Source organism: Cervus canadensis, chromosome 5 (assembly GCF_019320065.1).
Source record: "Cervus canadensis isolate Bull #8, Minnesota chromosome 5, ASM1932006v1, whole genome shotgun sequence".
Lineage (NCBI taxonomy): Eukaryota > Metazoa > Chordata > Mammalia > Artiodactyla > Cervidae > Cervus > Cervus canadensis.
The window spans coordinates 2,731,569-2,752,934 of record NC_057390.1 but is presented as its reverse complement, the minus strand read 5'-3'; the positions used below and the strand labels follow the sequence as shown (position 1 = coordinate 2,752,934).

Sequence of the window (21,366 nt, the reverse complement as noted above, 5' to 3'; positions counted from 1 at the left end):
TTTTTTTTTTTTCTTGTCTATAAAGCATTTAACCCCCCTGTACACAACTCACTCCTTTTAAAGAAAAAAAATTGAAATGTAAGGCTGTGTAAGATTTGTTTTTAAACTGTACAGTGTCTTTTTTTGTATAGTTAACACACTACCGAATGTGTCTTTAGATAGCCCTGTCCTGGTGGTATTTTCAATAGCCACTAACCTTGCCTGGTACAGTATGGGGGTTGTAAATTGGCATGGAAATTTAAAGCAGGTTCTTGTTGGTGCACAGCACAAATTAGTTATATATGGGGATGGTAGTTTTTTCATCTTCAGTTGTCTCTGATGCAGCTTATACGAATAATTGTTGTTCTGTTAACTGAATACCACTCTGTAATTGCAAAAGAAAAAAAGTTGCAGCTGTTTTGTTGACATTCTGAATGCTTCTAAGTAAATACAATTTTTTTTATTAAAAAAAAAAAAAAAAGAAAGAAAGAACATACCTCAACATAATAAAAGCTATATATGACAAACCCGCAGCAAACATTATCCTCAGTGGTGAAAAATTGAAAGCATTTCCCCTGAAATCAGGAACAAGACAAGGGTGCCCACTCTCACGACTACTATTCAACATAGTTTTGGAAGTTTTGGCCACAGCAATCAGAGAAGAAAAAGAAGTAAAAGGAATCCAGATTGGAAAAGAAGAAGTAAAACTCTCACTGTTTGCAGATGACATGATCCTCTACAGAGAAAACCCTAAAGACTCCACCAGAAAATTACTAGAGCTAGTCAATGAATATAGTAAAGTTGCAGGACATAAAATTAACACACAGAAATCCCTTGCATTCCTATACACTAACAAGGAGAAAACAGAGAAATTAAGGAAACAATTCCATTCACCATTGCAATGAAAGAATAAAATATTAGGAATAAATCTACCTAAAGAAACAAAAGACCTATATACAGAAAACTATAAAACATGGATGAAAGAAATCAAGATGACACAAATAGATGGAGAAATATACTATGTTCATGGATCGGAAGAATCAATATAGTGAAAATGAGCATTCCACCCAAAGCAATCTATAGATTCAATGCAATCCCTATCAAGCTACCAATGGTATTTTTCACAGAACTAGAACAAATAATTTCACAATTTGTATGGAAATACAATAAAACTCAAATAGCCAAAGCCACCTTGAGAAAGAAGAATGGAACTAGAGGAATCAACCTTCCTGACTTCAGACTATACTACAAAGCTACAGTCATCAAGACAGTATGGTACTGGCACAAAGACAGAAATATAGATCAATGGAACAAAATAGAAAGCCCAGAGATAAATCCACGCACCTATGGATACCTTATCTTCGACAAAGGAGGCAAGCATATATAATGGAGAAAAGACAATCTCTTTAACAAGTGGTGCTGGGAAAACTGGTCAACCATTTGTAAAAGAATGAAACTAGAACACTTTCTAACACCATACACAGAAATAAACTCAAAATGGATGCAAGATCTGAACGTAAGACCAGAAACTATAAAACTCCTAGAAGAAAACATAGGCAAAACATTCTCTGACATAAATCACAGCAGGATCCTCTATGACCCACCTACCAGAGTAATGGAAATAAAAGAAAAAAATAAACAAATGGGACCTAATTAAAAGCTTTTGCACAAAGAAGGAAACTATAAGGTGCAAAGACAGCCTTCAGAATGGGAGAAAATAATAGCAAATGAAGCAACTGACAAAGAATTAATTTCAAAAATATACAAGTAGCTCCTGCAGCTCAATTCCAGAAAAATAAACAATCCAATCAAAAAATGGGCCAAAAAACTAAACAGACATTTCTCCAAAGAAGACATACAGATGGCTAACAAACACACGAAAAGATGCTCAACATCACTCATTATCAGAGAAATGCAAATCAAAACCACAATGAGGTACCATTACATGCCAGTCAGGATGGCTGCTATCCAAAAGTCTACAAGCAATAAATGCTGGAGAGGGTGTGGAGAAAAGGGAATCCTCTTACACTGTTGGCGGGAATGCAAACTAGTACAGCCACTATGGAGAACAGTGTGGAGATTTCTTAAAAAACTGGAAATAGAACTGCCATATGACCCAACAATCCCACCACTGGGCATACACACCGAGGAAACCAGAATTGAAAGAGACACGTGTACCCCAATGTTTTATTGCAGCACTGTTTATAATAGCCAGGACATGGAAGCAACCTAGATGTCCACTGGCAGACGAATGGATAAGAAAGCTGTGGTACAAATACACAATGGAATATTACTCAGCCATTAAAAAGAATACATTTGAATCAGTTCTAATGAGGTGAATGAAACTGGAGCCTATTATACAGAGTAAAGTAAGTCAGGAAAAAAAAAACACCAATACAGTATACTAACGCATATATATGGAATTTAGAAAGATGGTAACAATGACCCTATATGCGAGAGAGCAAAAGAGACACAGATGCATAGAACAGTCTTTTGGACTCTGTGGGAGAAGGCAAGGGTAGGATGATTTGAGAGAATAGCACTGAAACATGTATATTATCACATGTGAAACAGATCGCCAGTTCAGGTTCGATGCATGAGACAAGGTGCTCAGCGCTGGTGCACTGGGGTGATCCTGAGGGATGGGATGGGGAGGGAGGCAGGAGGGGGGTTCAGGATGGGGAACACATGGACACCCATGGCTGATTCATGTCAGTGTATGGCAAAAACCACTACAATACTGTAAAGTAATTAGCCTCCAACTAAAATTAATTAATTAATTTAAAAAAAAAGAAAGTTAAGCACTGAAGAATTGATGCTTTTTTTTTTTTTGAATTGATGCTTTTTAACTGTGGTGTTACAGAAGACTCCAGAGAGTCCCTTGGATTGGAAAGAGATCAAACCAATCAATCCTAAAGGAAATCAGTCCTGAATCTTCACTGGAAGGACTGATGCTGGAGCTTCAATACTTTGGCCACCTGATGTGAAGAGCTGACTCATTGGAAAAGACCCTGATACTGGGAAAGATTGAAGGCAGGAGGAGAAGGGGACAACAGAGGATGAGACGGTTGGATGGCATCACTGACTCAATGGACATGAGCTTGAGTAAGCTCTGGGAGTTGGTGATGGACAGGGAAGCCTGGTGTGCTGCAGTCCGTGGGGTCGCAAAGAGTCGGACACAACTGAGAGACTGAACTGAACTACACCTCCAGAAGTCTGCACTCCTCCTAGCAGCACGTGCACAAAACAATCAGCTGACACCCCAGGTCTGCACGCTGACTGAGGGGTGCCTCACTGGGGAAGGGGCCTCTTTCAGACTCTAAAGTTCCAGAACAAACCACAATCTGAAAGAGAGAAAGGAATGGGGTCTGAAATGGTAACTGCCAAGACACCAGAGCCTTCCGCCTCAAGGAATTCAGAGGGACCCCTGCCTCATACACTTGGCAGAGAGACAGGAAAGGGACTGATTTCTGAAACCTCATGCACCAAGGAGGCTACAATATGCTCTCTGTTCATGAGCAGAGGAATGAAGAAGAGGGCTGGGTTAATGAGGACTTCAGTGAGGAAACATAAAGCTAGCTGTCAAAGGACTGCATTTCACAGAAGTGGAGAGAGTTCAGGTGACACAGAAAAGATAAGGCTATCCAGCTCTGAGAATGGCCCTCACTCTCCACAGGAGTCAGGAGGTCAAGGGGACCGAAAAGTCCTCCATTCAACCGCCACACTGCACCCCCCCCCCACTACCTTCTAGAAGGGGGCTCTCCAGACCTGCCCCAAGGCCACCACCCCAGAACAGGAGCAGCCTGCACTGTGGCTGTCCCTCCCTACCAGCAACTTCCTACCAACATTTATACCCAAGACCAGTGGACTCCGCCATATTAGAACCAAAGAGCAGAGCGTTCCTGGCGGTCCAATGGTTGGCTGAGATCCACGCTTCTGGCCGCAGGGGCAGCAGTTCAATCCCTGGTCAGGGAACTAAGATGCCACATGCCACACAGGCAAATTAAATAAATAAATGAAAACAGCAGAGAAAGGGGACATACGTAAAACTATAGCTGGTTGGAGTCACTGTACAGCTGAAACCAACACAACACCGTAAAACAGTTTTCCTCTGATGAAAAATTTTTTAAAAGCTAACAAAGAAAAGGCGGGAAAACGGCACTAGAGCAGAAGGCCTCCCGCCCTGCTGGCCTCTCCTGGCCACCACGCTCTAGCGTCCCTCTGCAGCCATGCCTCCCTGAAGGCCCATCTCCTTCACTGCTGGCCCCACCCCGGCTTCCCCACGCCACGCCACAACTGCTCTTGCAAGGTCAAGGGTATCCTGCTTGTTGGAGCCAAAGGACATGATGCAAGCCTCCTCTCCTGATCACTCTCCTTCCCTCCCCTCTTCTCAGCACCCGTCCTCACTGCCCACCCACCCCTGCCCTGCTAGTGCCCCTCTTTCAGCTAACAGGATCACTCCCTGGGACCACCTCCCCACCCACATCCAGATCCTTCCCTCCTGCTTGAGATTTTCACTTGTGCTTCACTGCACACGGGCTGCTCCTAGCAGCCCATGTCTCAGGCCACTGCACACACAAATTCCAGTGTTCACAACAAACTCATCTGCCTGCCCCAGCCCCCAAGTCCTCTCTTCCTGCGTGTGCTCGGCCTCAGGGAAAGGCAAGGCCACCACCAAGCCAAAACCCACATTCATCCTCAGCTCCTTCTCCTGCCCCACAGCCCCTCAGCAAACCACAAAATCCTAAGCCCACCTTCCAATGCTCTCTTGGGTCTTCCTTTCTATGCTTGCTGAGCACCCTTGTTCAGGCTACCATCACCTCTCACTGGGCCCTCCCAACCACGGGGACCCCCCTACTCTGGTCTCCACACCAGTCAGTGATCTGTGGAAACCACTTAAAGAGGCTGCCACGCTCTGCCTGTAGCCACCGCCCTGGTGGTCAAGCCTGGCCTCAAGCGGAAAGATGGCAGCGGCAGGATGGTACCGTCCCCTGCTGACTCCAAGGCAGCCTGGCAGCCACACAGCCACGAGAACCACCACTGCCTCAGAAAATACCGTAATACTTGGAGATGGGCACTTGCTCCCAGGAGGCTCCTCTCCCCAGAGCAGGGCTGCAGGGCTACATTCTGAGGAAACTAGTAGAAGCACCCAGAGATTCTCCAGTGGAGCAGCCAGAGCTGCCCATCAAAGTCTCCCACCCAATCCTGAGAAACAGTAGTAACAGTAACTGCCTAATTCTTCAAAACCCAAGCCTCTTGCAAGGATTAAAGGAGACGGTGCGTGAGGGTGGCCACTAGTGGCTGACATACAGCAGTGCTAATGGTCATTAAGGCAGAGCTTTGCCTCCCTGCCCTGACAGTCCAGGGGCTCACAGGGAACCTCCTATGGGATCCTGGGACCTGCAGACTTCACAGCTGTCAGGAAGTCATTATGAGGGGCCTTGCTCACTTCTCGGCCTCAATTATGCAGTTTTTGTGGTCAAGCTCATTCTAAGTCCAAAAGTGTCCCCACAGAAGTTCAAGCATGATCAAGCCAAATTACCGAGAGGGAGACTGCAGGGGAACCCAAACCTTCACAATGGGAGGGTCTCAGTTTTCACCTGAACCGGGGTGAAAGGAGAGGACAAAATGTGGAGTTAAGAAAACTTGAGCCCTTACTTGGGTTTTAGTTTTTTGTTGTGTTTTTTTTTAAGGAAAGGGAGACTAACTGGTCTCCATGATCAAGTAGCTTCCGGTGAAATCAAAGTGGAAGCTTCTTTCACACTGCAGGAAGTATTGATCAATCATTCCCTTTTCACTGACCTTAACAATGATGCCCTGGAAACATCACAGGTTCAGCTAATTTGGTATTATACATGTGCAAACAACAGCGTCCAGGTATCTAGACCCTGTACTCTATGTTCTTTCAGTCTGGACCTGCCACAAAGCCCAAACCCACAAAAATGACCCGGTAAAGAGCTGGAAAGTTAGAGTTAAGTACACATACCTCCCCAAACTGGGTGCCTGCCCAGAAAAGATTTTTATTGTCTATAGTTCTGTCATTTTCGGAACGAAAGACTTTAAATGATATTTTTCAAGATCATTCGGAGCTACAAAACCATCATCTTCATTAAAAGGGTGCTCAGAGGCCTCCCTGTCGTCCACCGCGTTGGGACCTTTCCCCAAGGCTTCCCTAAACCCCACTCCTTCTCTGGGGGGAGAACGCTGACATTCGCGTCCCCTCCGCGATTCCCCAGCACTTACCTCGCTTGAACTCCTCCAGGACGGCGTCCAGCTTGGTGTCGTTGAAGACGAAGTGGAGTGGGTGATTGTAGAAGCGGGTGATGGTGCTGAGCGGCGTGCAGTCTTCGGGGTCCACGAAAGCCAAGTCCTTGAGATAGAGCATGTCCACGATGTTGGAGCGCTCGTCCTCGTACACGGGGATGCGCGTGTGGCCGCTCTGCATGATGCTGGCCAGGACGCCGAAGTCCAGCACGGTGCTGGCATCCAGCATGAAGCAGTCCTCGAGGGGCGTGAGCACGTCCTCCACTGTCCGGCAGGGCAACACGCCCTTGCTGAGATCGCTGTAGGGGTCGCCGCCGCCGCGCGCCAGCTCCAGCACGCGCTCGCGCAGCCTCCCTGGCCGCGTCGCCAGCTCCAGCAGCTGGCCCACCGGCAGCGCCACGGGCAGGGTGAGCAGCACCGCCAGGCGGCTGAGGATCAGCGCGCGCGGCGCCAGTGCCAACGTCCAGCGCCCGCTCACGGCAGCCGGCACCACCTCGCCCACCAGGAACACGAGCCCCGCGCTGCCTAGCACGGCGGGGACTGCGCGCTGGCCAGCCGCGCGGTACAGCAGAACCGCCAGCGCCGCCTGCGCCAGGCTGGCCAGCAGCAGCAGCGCGCCCAGGGCGCAGCCCGCCCAGCGCCGTGCAGGCTCCAGGCGCCGCGCCGCCGCACGCTCCGCCTCCGAGCCGCTCTCGCGCAGCACCTGCACCTCGGCGGGCGCCAGCGCCAGTGCGCTCAGCTGCAGGCCCCGCGCCAGAGCCGCCAGCGCCAACAGCCCCGCCGCCCCCAGGCCCAGAGCCCAGGGCGGCGCCTCCTCCTCGGCTGCCGAGCCGCCCGGCTCCACACGCACGGCCAGCAGCGCCGAGTGCGGGCGTGCGGCCTCGGCGCGCAGGCGCAGCAGTGCGCGCCACTCGCCCGTGAGGGCTGCCGCCTCTTCGGCCGCCGAACCGCCAGGCTCCCCGCGCACCGCCAGCCGCACAGAGTGCGGGTGCGCGTCCTCGGCGCGCAGGCGCAGCAACGCACGCCACTCGCCCGTGGGGGCCGCCGCTTCGTCGGGCGCCGCGGCCGGCCCGCCCTCGGGGCAACCCGCCCCCTCAGGAGCCACCCAGGACCAGGAGCTGTTGGAGAAGCCCGAGCCGAAGAGGCGCAAGCGGAAGGTGGCCTCCGGCGCTGCCCGCACCTCCCCTTCGTGCGCCCACCCCGCGCCCGCCGCTCCGTCCTCCTCTAGACAGACGCCCAGCACTCGCGGGTCCGGCGCCGCCTCGCCGGCGGCGTTGCCCAGGCAGAGCGCGGCGAGCAACCAGCCTAGCCGACCCGCCGCCGCCGCCGCCGCCGCCGCCATCGCCTGCTGCCCCCTCTCGGCCTCCCGCGCAGCCTACCTCTCCGCCTCCGCCGGGCCAATCGTCGCCAGCCCTGGAGTCTCCTCAGCCAATAGGCGGCGGGCGGGGGCGGGCCCCAGGGTCGGACTAGGCTGCGCCGGGGAGTAAACAAGCGGCGGCGAGATCCCGGGGCGGGCCGGGGGCGTGGGACTCTCGGCCCTGTGGGCCTGGGCCGCGGCAACCGGAGGACGCTGGGCGGCGAGCTGGCCCGCTGTCCGCGGGCGTCTGGTTCCCTCCGGCCGTCCCCAGCGCCGGGAGGCCAGGCCCGTACTCTGGGAAGTCCCTGGCTCGGGACTCGGGCCGCCGAGAGGAGTGGCGCTCCTGAAACAGCAGCTAGAGTATTCAACGAAGGGAGATGGTCCGTTTTCTCAGAAACCAACGACCCAAACCTCGAAGAGGGCTAAAAGAACCGGCGACTGGGCGTCGGAAGCTAAAGCTTATTTTAAGTATTCCTTGATCGCGCGCCACTCTGCTGTGGGTCTGGGACGTAAACACACAGTCCCTCCTTAGCTGAACTTGCACCCTGCCAGAGAGAACGAAGAACGTAAACACACGAAATCACTGCCTCATTGGAGCCTTGCAGTTACTTCGTTATTAAGACACTTTACCAGAGAAAAGTGAACACTACTCGTGCACGGATGATGGATTCCAAAGCGACCAGCCTAATATCCTGTAGCCATCCCAGTCACACTAGGAGTTGGCATCTCTGTCAGGAATTACTGTATCTGGGTCACTTCAATTCTAGCAGAGGATCCTTGGGAAAATAATTCCTAACGACGAACAGGAACTATTGAAGAGGATCCTCCCCGGATTGTTGTTTTAGAAGACTGTATGGTCCTTGACAGTATGGAATGTTCCTCAACCTGTTATATGTGAACTTTACCTGGTTGGAAGGAAATGGACAAGCTAACAAGACTTCTCTATAAGTGTGCCAACAAAATGGTTTTTTTGTATTTTCTACATTTTAATGTATTTTCAACCTTCCTAACATAAGTAGACTGATAAGACGATCCATATGTGTTATTCAAAATGGGCTTTGCATGGACTGTATAGAAACACATATATTGTCATGAAAATACTATTAAAAAGCTTAGGCACTGTGGTCACAATTAAGTGAAATATACTTGTGTGGAAGGTAATGTGCAAAAATGAGTAAACCTGTGGTGAGTGACCAACATAAGTATTGTGTGAAAAATTCCAGAATAAGCTGCCAACAGAAGCAATTATGACCTTTGACCCTTTCCACCGGACTGGCATGCCTCTTTTGAAAAAATAATAATAGACTCAGTCCCTTTGGTTCACACTTGTCTCCAAGTCCAAATAAAAATGCTGACAGAGATAGAATGGACAACATAATTGAAATGAGCTACATGCCTGAAAAGTTAACCGGCAAAGAACAGTTCCAGAGACAAGGTGGGAAAAACACCCAGTACCTCTACACAGGGCTCTGACCTGTGACTTTTCCTCTGGGCTCAGGCTCCCTTGGAAAACAACCTTGTAACTTATTTTGGCAGGGAAACCTTTAGATAGAACAATCAGATCACACTTGGAAAACACGAATGATGATTTAAACCATGAGACCCAAGGATCCAGCGCAGGGCAAACAAAGTTGCCCATGAATGACCTTCTATGAGCAACATAGGTCCCACACCACTTTCCCAGCTTCTCTCTTCCTTGGCTCTGCACCATTCCTTGGTCCATTATTGCAGCATCGGTGGAGACACTTGTCACCAGACTTCCAGGTCCCTCATGGGCGATTTTCCTTTCTGGCCATTCAGCTCAAGACATTTCCATGTTTTATCGAAATATTTATTCTTGAGTTTTAAACCCATAACTATTGTGTGTGACCCCTGACTGACTCCTGCTTCTCTCTCACGTCTGTATACATCACTTCCTCCAGCCAGCTTTCGTCAACCATCTTTACTAGGTTCAGTCAAGGTTATAGGAGCAGCACGCTCCCCTCCAATAAAATCTGGTACTTACCTTCTGGTAAGGCCCATTCATTCGTTCATTCAACAAGTATTTCCTGCATCTGGTGCCTGCAGTGCACCAGATACTGCTCTAGCATTGGGACTGCTGTTGAAATAACAAATACCCTGACCTACTGGAGCTTAAGCTCTAGTGTAAGGACAACAAAAAATAAACAAATCCTTATTTTAATACCTGACAGTTAAGTTCGACAGAGAAAAAAACAAGGCAAGATGAGGAGACAGACAGAGGGATGGGGGCCAAGCTCTTTTGGGTGGTCTGATGGGGGAAGACTTCTTCAAGGAGGTAGCATTTGAACAGAGGCTTAGATGAAGTGAGGGGTGAGCCTCACAAAGACCTGGGAGAATAATCCAGGTGGAGAAGACAGCCTGAGGGGTTGGTGGCATGCAGCAGAGGCTGAAATGTGTGTAGGACAGATGGATGAATGAAATTTATTCTTGCCCACCTATACACAAGACTCTGCATTTGTTATTCCTTTTATCTGAAATGTCCTCTTTCTGCCTATCCAATGCCTAACATTCCCCCCAGTTCCCCTCTTAAGCCAGGCTTCCTTGAGCCCCTGGCCTCGGCGCACTCGATTGTACCCACCGGCTGAGGCACCTGGGGGCACTGTGGGAGTCTGCCCGACTGAAGCCTCCGGAGTGGATATGCAGTGAGGTCCCTTCCAGGTGGGCTCTCCAGGGGTGGGCACTCCAACTTGGAGACCACAACCAGCCCCCAAGTCTGGACCGAGAGGCAACTGCTGTTCTTAAGACAATGCAATCATAGTTTCAGATCAAGCACCTTTCTCCTTCAGCCCCTAGAGGACAGAGGAGGGGCAATTTGCCCATTCCAGCTGTCCCTGACCCTCTGGTTTCCATTTTACTGGATTCCTAACGGTGGCAGTTGAGCACACTTGCTGTATCGGTCTAGCAGCAGCTGGCACTCTCTAGCTCCTGTGACAACAGCCTTGATTATGTTTTTGTAAGTTACATGTCCGTTTCTTTTTTTTTTTTTTTTTTAGCGCTAAACAGTCCCAGGATGCTTGTCTCTTGCCCTGTCATAGCCAAGCACAGCCACTTCAAGCTCTGTGACAGGACCTGAGCTCAGACAGGCCAACTGCAGGCTCGCCAAGATTTATCCATATTTCATTTTTTTATTACCAATCAAAAATAAATTCCATATATCGTTTAGCAAATATTATCATTGTTTTGTGACAAAAGACACAAGAGTCATAACAACAAAACTCCCCGAGAGTCAAAACTCATAACAATGCCAAAATAAATCACAAAAATATACAAATTAAAATCTTATGCAAAATAAATACGAGTTACTTGCTACGGTGGCTGTGACTCGCCTACCCACATGGAGGCCTGCTGTTTGCGGAGGTCCCCCTTCCATGGGAAGACACGCAGGGCTGGGCCAGGTCCAGGGTACGGCTCAGCCCAGGAACCAGAGGCTGGAATAGGAAATGAGAAATTGCACTGGGAAGAGGAAGTCATCGGACCAGTAATATTGGAAATAACCATGACCCTCTGCAAAAAGTGATTATAAATGGGGACAGGGAGAGGTGGGGAGGAGGGACCATCTCTTGAGAGCATCTGTGTGTGCAGAGAGGTAGCCGTGGAAGTGTGTGTACCTGCTCCATGGACTTCACACACAAACACTAGGTTCGGGCAGTGGGTGGGCTCAGGCAGCACTCAGACCCCAGGAAAACCGTACTGCAAGCCCCCATGTGGATGCGGAGAGCAAGCTGCTCCTGGAGAAAACTAAGGGGTTTCCCTGGACAGGGCACGAAGGTCTGGTGTCTTCCTTGTGGCCGAGAACCCACAGGTGTCACCACCTTCTCCCCAGACTTGTGGGAATCACTTCTGTCACTGGTGAGGCCTGTTACACTGACCAGGGCCCAGCGTGCTTGGTGCAAGGCGTTTCCCGGTCACTGCCAGCAGAGCACTTCGGGTACCAGGTCTCACGGGTTGAGGAAAGACGTGAATAAACATGCGGGAAGGCCTGCGAGGCTCCCTCCTCTGTTCCAGGCCCCCCAGCAACCGTTCCACCCAACCAAAGGGTCAAAGCGGACCTCGGTCCCACAGCCTCCCCGACAGTGGGAAGCCTGCTGCTCAGGGAGAAGGTGCAGGACGGCAGATGGGGCTGGGGCACCCAGGGTCCAGCACCACGGGCTTCAGCAAAGACCAGGATGACAGCTCACATTAGGATCACACACGTGGGTAGGACGGGGCTGCTGGCTGGGTGCCTTCTAGGTGGAAACCTCCTTTCCCGGGTTCTGTAAGTGCGTGAACAAGGTCAGGTGAGCCTTGGCCACAGAGGAAAGGGCATGAAGAACCGACTTGTGTTGGCTTCCTACACGTCCTCCTGATCTCAATCCCCAAGAGACACTGGGGTTTGGGATTAGAAGCAGGGAATCTGGAGAGAAGGGCTTTGTGGGTCAGTAATGAGACTTGACTTTGGCTATGGGGTGGGAGGGGGATGAACTGACTGCTAACAATGTAGATGCTCATGACCAAGTTCCCTCCTGGCCCCGAAAAGAGCATCACAGGTAAACCCCATAACACAGACACTCTCCCCACCGGGGGAAAACCTTTGGTGAAACTGAGGGCAGGGCCTGGGGAGCAGTCTGGTTAGCAGTCTTAATGGTGTGAGACCCCGCCTAATACTTCGGAGTCAGTCCCACGACAAGGGGAGAGCTGTCCAAAGGGGTGGACGTGAGGCAGACCGTGGGGACAGGGCTGAGAGGCCTCGGCCCAGCCCAACTCACCAGGAGACCCCATCAGCAGAGTTCTAGGAGGTTCCTGGGTCCAGCGATTGACAGGAGGAGGCGTGCTCCTCTCCACAGTTGGGACTGTCACCTCCCTGACCAGGGTTCCCAGAAAAATCCCTTGGCCTCGGTGACGACAGGTGAGCCTCAGTGTGCGTCCAGGCAGTTGTTCTCAGCGCTATTTGGTTCTTTGCTTCCTGGGAAGAACTGTCTTCTCTCCCAAGAAGAAATCTTCCTCCAGGAGGCTGCAGTGGTGCCATCTCTGGAGGACGTGGAAGAGGAGTAGGGAGAGTTGGCTCCCTGAGTCAGGGATGCAGCCAGAAGGTCACGACTGGGAGCACATTATGGCTATTGCTTCCCGGGGTGAGAAACCCTACCCCTTTTAAAGTTTCTGTGGAAAAAAAAATTGCTTTTAAAGTTCCTTAACCCTGTCTTCCCTTCCCCCTGACATTTAAAAAGAGGTGCAACGAGCTGAGTTTAGGCGCGCTCCTGGTCGCCGGTATACTGCCCCGCGGTCCGGGGCCGCGCAGCTGCCACCTCCGAGCTGTTCAGAGGACCCTGTCAGAGACCAGGTCCCCCTCAGGCAGGGGGCCCTCTGGCTGCTCAGTCAGACAGGGTAACTGTGCCCCTTCCGGCCTAACAGGCCCCCTGTCCTCTTGTGGGCCCACTGGGGAGGCCCCCGCGGGGCTGGCGGGGGACCCCGGGCCCTCCTGTCAGATGGCGCTCTCGTGAGACGTCCGGTGCAGCAAGGAGTTGCGCTCATTCAGCAGGTTCGTGGTCTCGTCCGCCGGCGGCGGCTCGGCCTTGTCAGCTGAGTTCTCGGTGCAGAGGGTGCACCCGTCCAGGGGGAACTGGGGGCAGTTCTCCATGCGTGAGGCCAGCAGCCCGTTCTGGTACTGTTGCCGGGTGATCTGCAGGGGGGTGGGCAGGGGTGGGGTGGTCACTGAGAGCAGGGTTGGGGGGCCAGGGAAACGTGGCCGGGATGGAAGCTGAGTCCAGGAAAGAAGGCATGACCCAGGGCAGAGGGTCTCAGAAGCACCCCCACCAAAGAGTGAGAAGCCAGAGTAGGAAGGACACACATCCCAGGTCCGGGCCCGCCGTGCTGGACCTGCGTGTGCCGTGTGCTCAGCTTCAGTCATGTCCGACTCTTTGCAACCCCATGGACTGTAGCCCACCAGCCTCCTCTGTCCTTGGGATTCTCCAGGCAAGAATGCTGGAGTGGGTTGCCATGCCCTCCTCCAGAGGATCTTCCCAACTCAGGGATCTTGTGTTTCCTGCATTGGCAGGTGGGTTCTTTACCACTAGCAACACCTGGGAAGCCTATCCATGCTGGGTGCGGTGGATCAAAGAAGCTGCCGATGGACTGGAGGCAGAGGATGGGGCTGCCCCAGGCAGAGGGCTGTGGGAGTGCTCACCTTAATGTATTGGAGGTCCATGAGTGCCCGCACGCTGAAGTCAGAGATGTACTGGCCCAGGATCGAGCTGCCAAACTGGTTGCTGCTGCCTGCCAAGGGCACGGTGCTTGCCGTTTCTGAGCGGTCTGGGTAGCTGAGGGAGGCCGAGCGGCTGAGGGCCGTGGGGTGGGATGGGGAGCGGTCTGTGGTGGGGAGAGAGACCGTGAGGTCAGGGGCCGGCCTGGTGCCCCTCACAGCCTCCTGTCCAACCTTGTCCCTCAGACGCCTGGGCAGTGGTGCCCTCACTGGAAACGGGAAGGAGTTCTTGGGTGCAAACAAAGCCCTTACTCAAGGTCTGACTTCATCAGAGCAAACGAGTTAGTGTGTTTAGAAGTGTTGTGCAGTAAGTATTCAAAAGTCTACCCGAACAGAGAACAAAACAGAAAACAAAAACCTGAGACACAGAAAGTTTATGTCTACAAAAGCTCTCATTTCCCCCGACAAGTAATGAGGCAGGGGCAACACAGAGATGGCCCGAGTGTGGTAGACAGCATCTCAATGCCCGCTTCTGTCAAGGGATGTAAACTGCACACTTTTAAACTATATGAAGAGGAAAACCTACAGTTTGTACTCTCTCACCATACATACAGACACCCCCAACGTGACACCCTGCTCGTATCTCAAAATGCTTCTAAGAGCTCAAAACCGTGTTCCATGAGACTTGTGTGTGGAACAGTCCTGCCTGTGTCTGCTGAGCCCAGCCAGTCTGGCAGGGGGATGGAGGCAGCAGACTCTTCTCACAGGAACCTGGAGGCCCCAGAGCTCCAGCTTCCCACGCTGAGGTGCCTGGAGACTGATTCCAGTCTCCATCCCATGAGGCAGAGCCCTGGGGTAGCTATGGCAGTGCCTCTTCCCATCACTAGGGGCAGAACAGGCTTCATTCAGCTGATAGTAACCAGGAAAAGGGAATGACTCAACCTCCAATGAGGAAGGAACCAGCTCCTTATTTTGCAAAAGCAAGGGCACACACATGATTGTACCTCATTAGCTCGTATTTTGGGGGAACATTAGGAGAACAATGAAATGCACCAAGAAGTTAATTGTGAAGGCATGCTGGCTTGTTTTAAACAAACAGATAGTGGCCTAAGCTGATTTGCTTAGTTAACTACTAACTTACTAATGACTCAGTTAACTATTCTAACAAACAGCCCAGTGAAAAAAGCAACCACTGAGTCTAGGTGACTGACTGAACCAACTGAGACTGAATTCAGTAATACTCCCCATCTGAATTTCATTCATAAAACTAGGAACACACAGTCTGGATATTCCAAGATGGGTAGCATACAACAGCAATCCCCAACCTTTCTAACACCAGGGTCCAGTTCCATGCAAAACAATTCTTCCATGGACCAGGGTGAGGGGGGATGGTTTTGGGACAATTCGAGGACACTACATTTACTGTGCACTTTATTTCTATTATTATTACATCAGCTCCACCTCGGATTATCAGGCATTAGATTCCGGAGGTTGGGGACCCCTGGTATACAACCACTAGAGGACCATGTGCATCTATCACTCATTCAAACTTAAGTAACACCTTGAAGGTCAATATTTCTTACTGTTTAACATTAATTATTTTGATGACATAATGCTTTTAATTAATGCTTATTAACACTCCAGAGATAGGAAGTGAATTTAAACCAACATACATTAGTCACATGGTCTGTTAAAACAGAGGTCCTAGGAATTTAAAAAATACGAAGTTTTGTTTCTGAATAATGAAATTATGATACTTAATTTTCTTAGGATTTTTCCTAATTTTCTAAATAAGCTATGTTACTATTAAAACAAACCCAAAAAAGTAACAAAAAAAACCCAGGCGATTTTGACTTGGTAATTCCATCTCTGGAAATAATATTCTAAGGACATAATCTTAAACACAGAAGAAGTTTTTCCATAAAGAGGTCTACATCACGCCATTATTTAGAATACAGACCCCCATGAACATGCATAAGGGGGAAGTAACAAACGAAGGCACTTCTGCATGGTGAGACCCTGCATAGCTCTAACTAGAAAGCTTATGGAAAAGTGTCTCTGGTCCCATATCAGGTAAAGACATGAGGATTCAAGCCATACGTGTGTCAACCCCGCCATCTATGAGACAGGAGCAAGTGCGGGAGAGGAGAGTGAGGCTGAGGGGCTGGCCAGTGAAGACCGACGCCGTCCACTCCGTTCTCACCAGGCAGCCTCCCGCTCAAAGGCCACTCATCACAGCCAAAAGTTGGCTCTGTCTGAATGGGACCAGTGACTGCTAAGTCACCTTTTTACTTTTTTAAGAGAATCAGTTTTTTTTTAAAGTGTGCTTTCGTATATTTAAGAAGGAAAATAGCCCAACTGTATGAACATCAATGGGAAACAGGTGCCTGAAATGATAGGTTTCTAGGACGGCCAGGGCCGCGGGCGCTACTTTAAGCTATGCAGGGAAACTGGAGCTCAGAGACACTCGCTGTGCTCCTCTCCCCCGGGCGCAGCAGCCCAGGCCACGGGTCTGACATCAGGACCTCTGCTGCCCCAGTGTACACGGGATACGGGAATCCCATGAACTGAAAGATGCTGGGGCCAACATGGTTCCCAGCGACCCTGGTTCAGCGCTCAGGAGTGTGACCTGAGGAAGGCCAGAAACAGCACAGGGCCTTTGGCCTTTTCCCAAATGCTTCCTGGTTTCACTATAATAGAGAAAGTACAAGTAGTAATTGAGCTCTAGCTAAACATTTTATATCAATTCTCTTGCCTACTGCGGCCAACAATTCTTAAGAAGTGGGTACATGTCTTGTTCCCATTTCACAGGAGGAAATCAAGACTCAGAGAAGGTCAGTCAGCTCCCAGACCCATTCAGCTGGTCTTGGCGGAGACGCCACTCAACCAGGGCAGTCTGACTGTGGCCGCACTTCTGACTCCAAGAGGCTGCCTCCCCCTGGCCAGTGGACACCATTTCAGCCACAGAATAAAAAAAGCAAAGCTTGTGAGGAAAGGTGGGAAGGGAAGCTTCTTTTAGAGAAAGTTGCATGTGTGTGTGCTCAGTCACTTCGGTCGTGCCCGACTCTTTGCAACCCTGTGGACTGCAGTCCCCCAGGCGCCTTGGTCCTTGGGACTCTCCAGGCAAGAATACTGAGAGGCGACAAGTCGTCCTGCTGGAGTCTGTGTGGCCCTGAGCAGCAGGGCTCACCTGGCCTGGCCGGGAACGGCCCTTCACTCCCAGCCTGTCACGTGCGGGTGTATGTGTGTGTGCACGAGTCTTCTCAAAGACTGAAGGACCCTCAGGGAAACCCTTCCAGGACCTGGGCAAAGGGACACAGTAACACAGAAGCCCAGGTCAAGCAGAACCAACACCTGTCAGGCTGGCCCACACATGTGACCGGGCGGGGCGGGGGGGGGGGCACAGGTGCCGGGAGGAGGGGCGGAGGTGGCCCCAGTGCCTGCTGGGAGAGGTTAATGCAGCGGCAGGATGCAGGCAACAGGTGGCAGTGCGCATCGTCTAGCCGTGCCTCGTTACCTGAGAGCCAGGAGAGCAGGGAGTTCCGCTTGCCAGGCGGACACCCAACCAGGGTGGAAGGTACTGGAGCAAAAGAGGAGAAGGTCAGTGGTGGGAGGGTGGACACTGAGCCACAGGAACAGCAGGGAGAAGCAGACCTGCTGGGGGCCAGGCTGCCTTGAGCAGAGACGGGGTGCCATGGGAAAGGGGACCCGGCTCTGACGGGGAGGGTGCCCAGAGCCCACAAATGAGCCCTGACCAGAGAAGGGCGGAGCTGGCGGCGTGGGGCCAGAGCTTTCACAGTGAACACAGAGCCCCCAGAAATCACCTCCCCTCCCTTCCAGCCACTGACGTGGGAAGCAGGGGCCTCCAGGTCAAGACAGGGCCCAGGCCCCCAACCTGGCTCTGAGGCATCACTGCAGAGAAACAGCACTTAGAGCAATGTCCTGTGATGGTGTGCCCTGCTTTAGAAGGCTTCCCGAAGCTGGATGGTAAGAGGTCCTCCGAGGAGGGGCAGAGACGTCCTCCCCAGGCCTGGGGCACCTGGGCAGGGGCCGCCTGTTCCCAAACCCGGCTCTGGAGCCTTGTTTCCCATCCCCCTCCCTGCAGGTGCCTGCTCGTGCTGCTAGATGAGCTGAACTGTCAATACGCATGTGTGCCGGGCCGCCCACAGGGAGGTCTTCTTTGTCAAAGGATAGCAGCAGGCACAGCGTGGAGGCGCCCCCTCCCCCTACCATGCGCCTGTGCTCAGCACCAAAGCAGACTTGCCCCCTCCAGCCTGCAGAACCTGTGGCTGCTCTCAAGGCTTGGCAGCGTCACACCACTAGCGAGATGCCGAGCTGGGTGACACTGGGCCTTGTCTGCAGGGCGCCCACTCCAGCCACAAGGCCCCTCTGGTAACAGGAGCCTGAGCCACCTAACAGTGGAGAAGCAGAGGGCCCTGGAGTGGCAAGAGAGGCCTTCTCAGAGGCTGCCCAGTCCTTTCTCTGTCCCCGAGCTCCTTTATTCCATTAGAACTGACTCTTAACCAAAAGGCGGAGGCTCAGCCCCTTTACTGCATGGCCAACAGGCCCTGGCCTGGCCCCCGACCATGGGCGCCTCGGATTCCTTACCCCATCGACTCCCCTGGCCCGGTCTTCTCTAGTGAGGCCACACAGCTTCCTCCACCTGCCTCTCTCTCAACTGTTCTCCGCCGTCATGGCCACGGTGGCCTGCTTGCCCAGCTTGCCCACTCTGCTGCTATAGGTCCCCCTGCTCACGGGCCACTAATGGCCTCCTGCTTCGTATCATGAGCAAACGCCATTGACTTCCTGGGCCTCCCTGACACACACCCACCAGCTCCCTTGTCTTCTCCAGGCTGGTCTCACCATCTCAGAACACACTCTCAGCTCCCCTCCAGGCTCTGCTCAGAATCCCCTTCCCGTCTCCTCCCTCCACCCTCGGACCCCTGTCCCCACGGGCGAGTCATTTCTCCAGCCTACCTCCTCAAAGTCCAGGCCCTCACTGGCCACCCCTCCCCGAAGGCCCCAGGTTCTGGTGAGGGGGCAGCCCGCCCATGTCCCGACCCCCTCCAGACGTGCTGGGGGGCGGTCCAACGACTCACCAGAAGGGGCCGAGGACAGGGCCATGGTCCCATAGTAGGAGAAGGCACCCGTCTCAAACTTCATGTTCTCCTTCCCAGCCTCCACCTCCACCTTCCCCTGAAAGGACACAGGTCATGGTCAGAGAGAGAGAGAACACCACCAGGGAGAAGAGCTGGAGGAGTGAGGCGTGAGTGGGGCTTCGGGCCCTGTGGAGGCGCTGAGACCCCGAGACCGCGAGGAGGCCAAGGGGGGCCTCCGGAGGAGGATGGGCAATGGGGGGTGGGCAGAGGGCACGGAGGGGGCAGGCCCACCTGCAGGATGAGGACGAAGTAGTCGGCTGGCTTGTTGCGCGTGTACAGGTAATGACGGACGTAGTGCTTGTTGTGCTCGTCAAACTTGAGCTCCTGGATGACGTCTGGGTACTTGAGCAGCCGCAGCAGGATCTTCTCTGATATCAGAGAAGGGCTGAACTGGGGGACCTCTGAGGGAGGAGAGAGGAGGGTTTCGCAGGAGGCCAGGCGGCACCTGGGGTCGGTCACACCTGTGATGGACAGCTCCTCATCGCCTGGCCCTGCCTCCCCGGGGTGGGCAGGGGGTGCGCCCTTGGCTCTGGCCTCAGTAGACATGAAGCTGTCTGCCTGCTGGAACCATGGCTCCTGCACTAATAGAACATGACCTCGGGCACATTCCTTCACCTGAGTCTCAGTTTCCTCATCTGTAAAATGGGGATTTAAAACTTCATGGGGTCACTGCTTGCTGAAATGGGATAACAGACGTAAGACACTGAGACACGTGCTTGCCATGTGGGAAGTGCCTGGTACACATGACTAGTGCTGTTGTCAGATTCCACAGCATCCATATCCTGGCAGAAATGTCACAGGATCACAGCTTCAGCAAGTGAGGGCGGGAAGGAAGTCAAGAGTGAGGGGAGAGGATGGGGCAGGCAGGCATTTTCCTATTTAATCACCCAGGTCTCCAAGGGAGCTATGAATCAGGGGTGAGAAGAGAGAAAAATGATTGACTGGGAGGTCAGGTCCCGTGGGACCCGGCAGATGCAGGCGGAGGGAGGTGGAGAGATGAGAACAGAGCAGGATCCAGGGGCTTGGAGAGGATGAGTGCGCAGGGCTGCAGGTACACCCACCGGGAGGCGGCATGTGGAAGGGTCTTCTTCTCCCTCCTCAATGGGGAACCTGGTGCCCACCTCCCATCCTCCCAGCATCAAACCTCCATAACAAACCCAGACGCTTCCTGGAAGTTTGCAGCAGCAACTCATTAACAGGGAAAATAAACTGCAGGGATGGTCAGGAGTGGGGGCGAATGAAGGGACAACGCCTCGCCCCCTTCCAGAGGCAGCCAAGCTTGCCCTGGGCCCTTCATCTGCCAGAGCCCTCTGGGGAGGAGAAGCCAGAACGGCTCCCTCCACGGCTACATTCTGCCCCTACCCGAAGGGCCCCCTCTTGCTCTTACCCGTGGACAAGAAGCGATGAGCAGCCAGAAGTAGCTGAGGTGAAATTTTCACCTTGAGTTCATTGTCAGCATCTTTGAAGGCTGAGAAGTCGCGCTTGTTCTTCTCAGAGACCCGTTTCCGGCTTCGGTTGTCAGCTGCAAGAGAGAATCTGGAACTGAGGCCAGCGTCCTGCAAGGACTCAGGAACAGACTAGAGTCCACCCGCCGGCTCCCAGCTTAGCGGGCCCTCCTTCCACCAGAAGCAGCAGCAGCAGCAGCATCTGGACTGAGACACAAAGGCCGGGAGGAAGGACGGCCCTGGCCTCACACTCAGCCTTCCCGTCCCAGGACAGCAGATGTCCGTCCGAGCGAGGCAGGTGGGGCGGGGAACTCACTGTACATATCAGACTCGTCCAGGATCTCGGACTTAATGATCTCCTCGATGACGTCCTCCAGGGTGACCAGGCCCAGCACTTCGTAGAAGGGGTCACCTTCGCCCTCGTTGTTCACCTTCTGCACGATGGCCAGGTGGGACTTCCCTGAGGAGAAAATGTAATAAGTTGGAGGAGCAGAGAGACCAGTCCTGAGACTCCTTGAACAAAATATTAACACATTTGGGGTCACGAGTCCTGAAGTTGTTGCTGAAAATGGATATTGCTTGTACAGAAAGGAAAACCAAAAGTATCTTTTAATTTAGGACCATGTGTTTAAATAGAATGAAGATGGCAAGTCCCAGCTTGGTGTGGTGTATCAGGGGCTCCTGGGAGGGGGAGAGCCCCACCCTGACAACCTGCAGACACAGACAGCCTCCGTCAGAGCCCCGAGTGTGCCGGGTGGACACGGGGCTCCCAGGGGGGCCTCAAGGGCCAGCCACGTTCCTTCAGCAAGTGCCCCTTGGCATAACTCCCCTGCGTGTACCCAGGAGCCATGATCCTGCCCAAGGCAAGGCTCTCAGTTCCCAAAGCCATTAACAAATTAGCCCAGGCTATAATTAGGCCAGGCAGGCACTATAATTAGAGGAGGGCCACCCTTGAACCCAAAACAA

At 52.6% G+C, this 21,366-nt stretch overlaps 2 protein-coding genes across 7 annotated transcripts in view; both read right to left on the bottom strand.

The window, feature by feature from the left end:
- CNNM3 (cyclin and CBS domain divalent metal cation transport mediator 3) overlaps window positions 1-9,086 on the bottom strand; it is a 43,083-nt gene extending 33,997 nt beyond the window's left edge. For all 5 annotated transcript variants that reach the window (XM_043467816.1, XM_043467814.1, XM_043467815.1 and 2 more), the window contains exon 1: window positions 6,223-9,086. In XM_043467816.1, the coding sequence (XP_043323751.1) occupies window positions 6,223-7,585 (1,363 nt within the window). In that variant the 5' untranslated portion in view covers window positions 7,586-9,086. The remainder of the gene's footprint in view (window positions 1-6,222) is intronic.
- A 1,640-nt stretch (window positions 9,087-10,726) lies between these two features.
- Window positions 10,727-21,366, bottom strand: part of CNNM4 (cyclin and CBS domain divalent metal cation transport mediator 4) — a 36,381-nt gene continuing 25,741 nt past the window's right edge. Inside the window, exons 2-7 of one of the 2 annotated variants that reach the window (XM_043467820.1) lie at window positions 20,717-20,860; window positions 20,343-20,477; window positions 19,187-19,356; window positions 18,896-18,992; window positions 13,782-13,963; window positions 10,727-13,277 (exon numbers count right to left, since the gene is read on the bottom strand). In XM_043467820.1, coding sequence (XP_043323755.1) covers window positions 13,080-13,277; window positions 13,782-13,963; window positions 18,896-18,992; window positions 19,187-19,356; window positions 20,343-20,477; window positions 20,717-20,860 — 926 coding nt within the window. In that variant the 3' untranslated portion in view covers window positions 10,727-13,079. The other variant, XM_043467821.1, reaches the window with a different exon arrangement.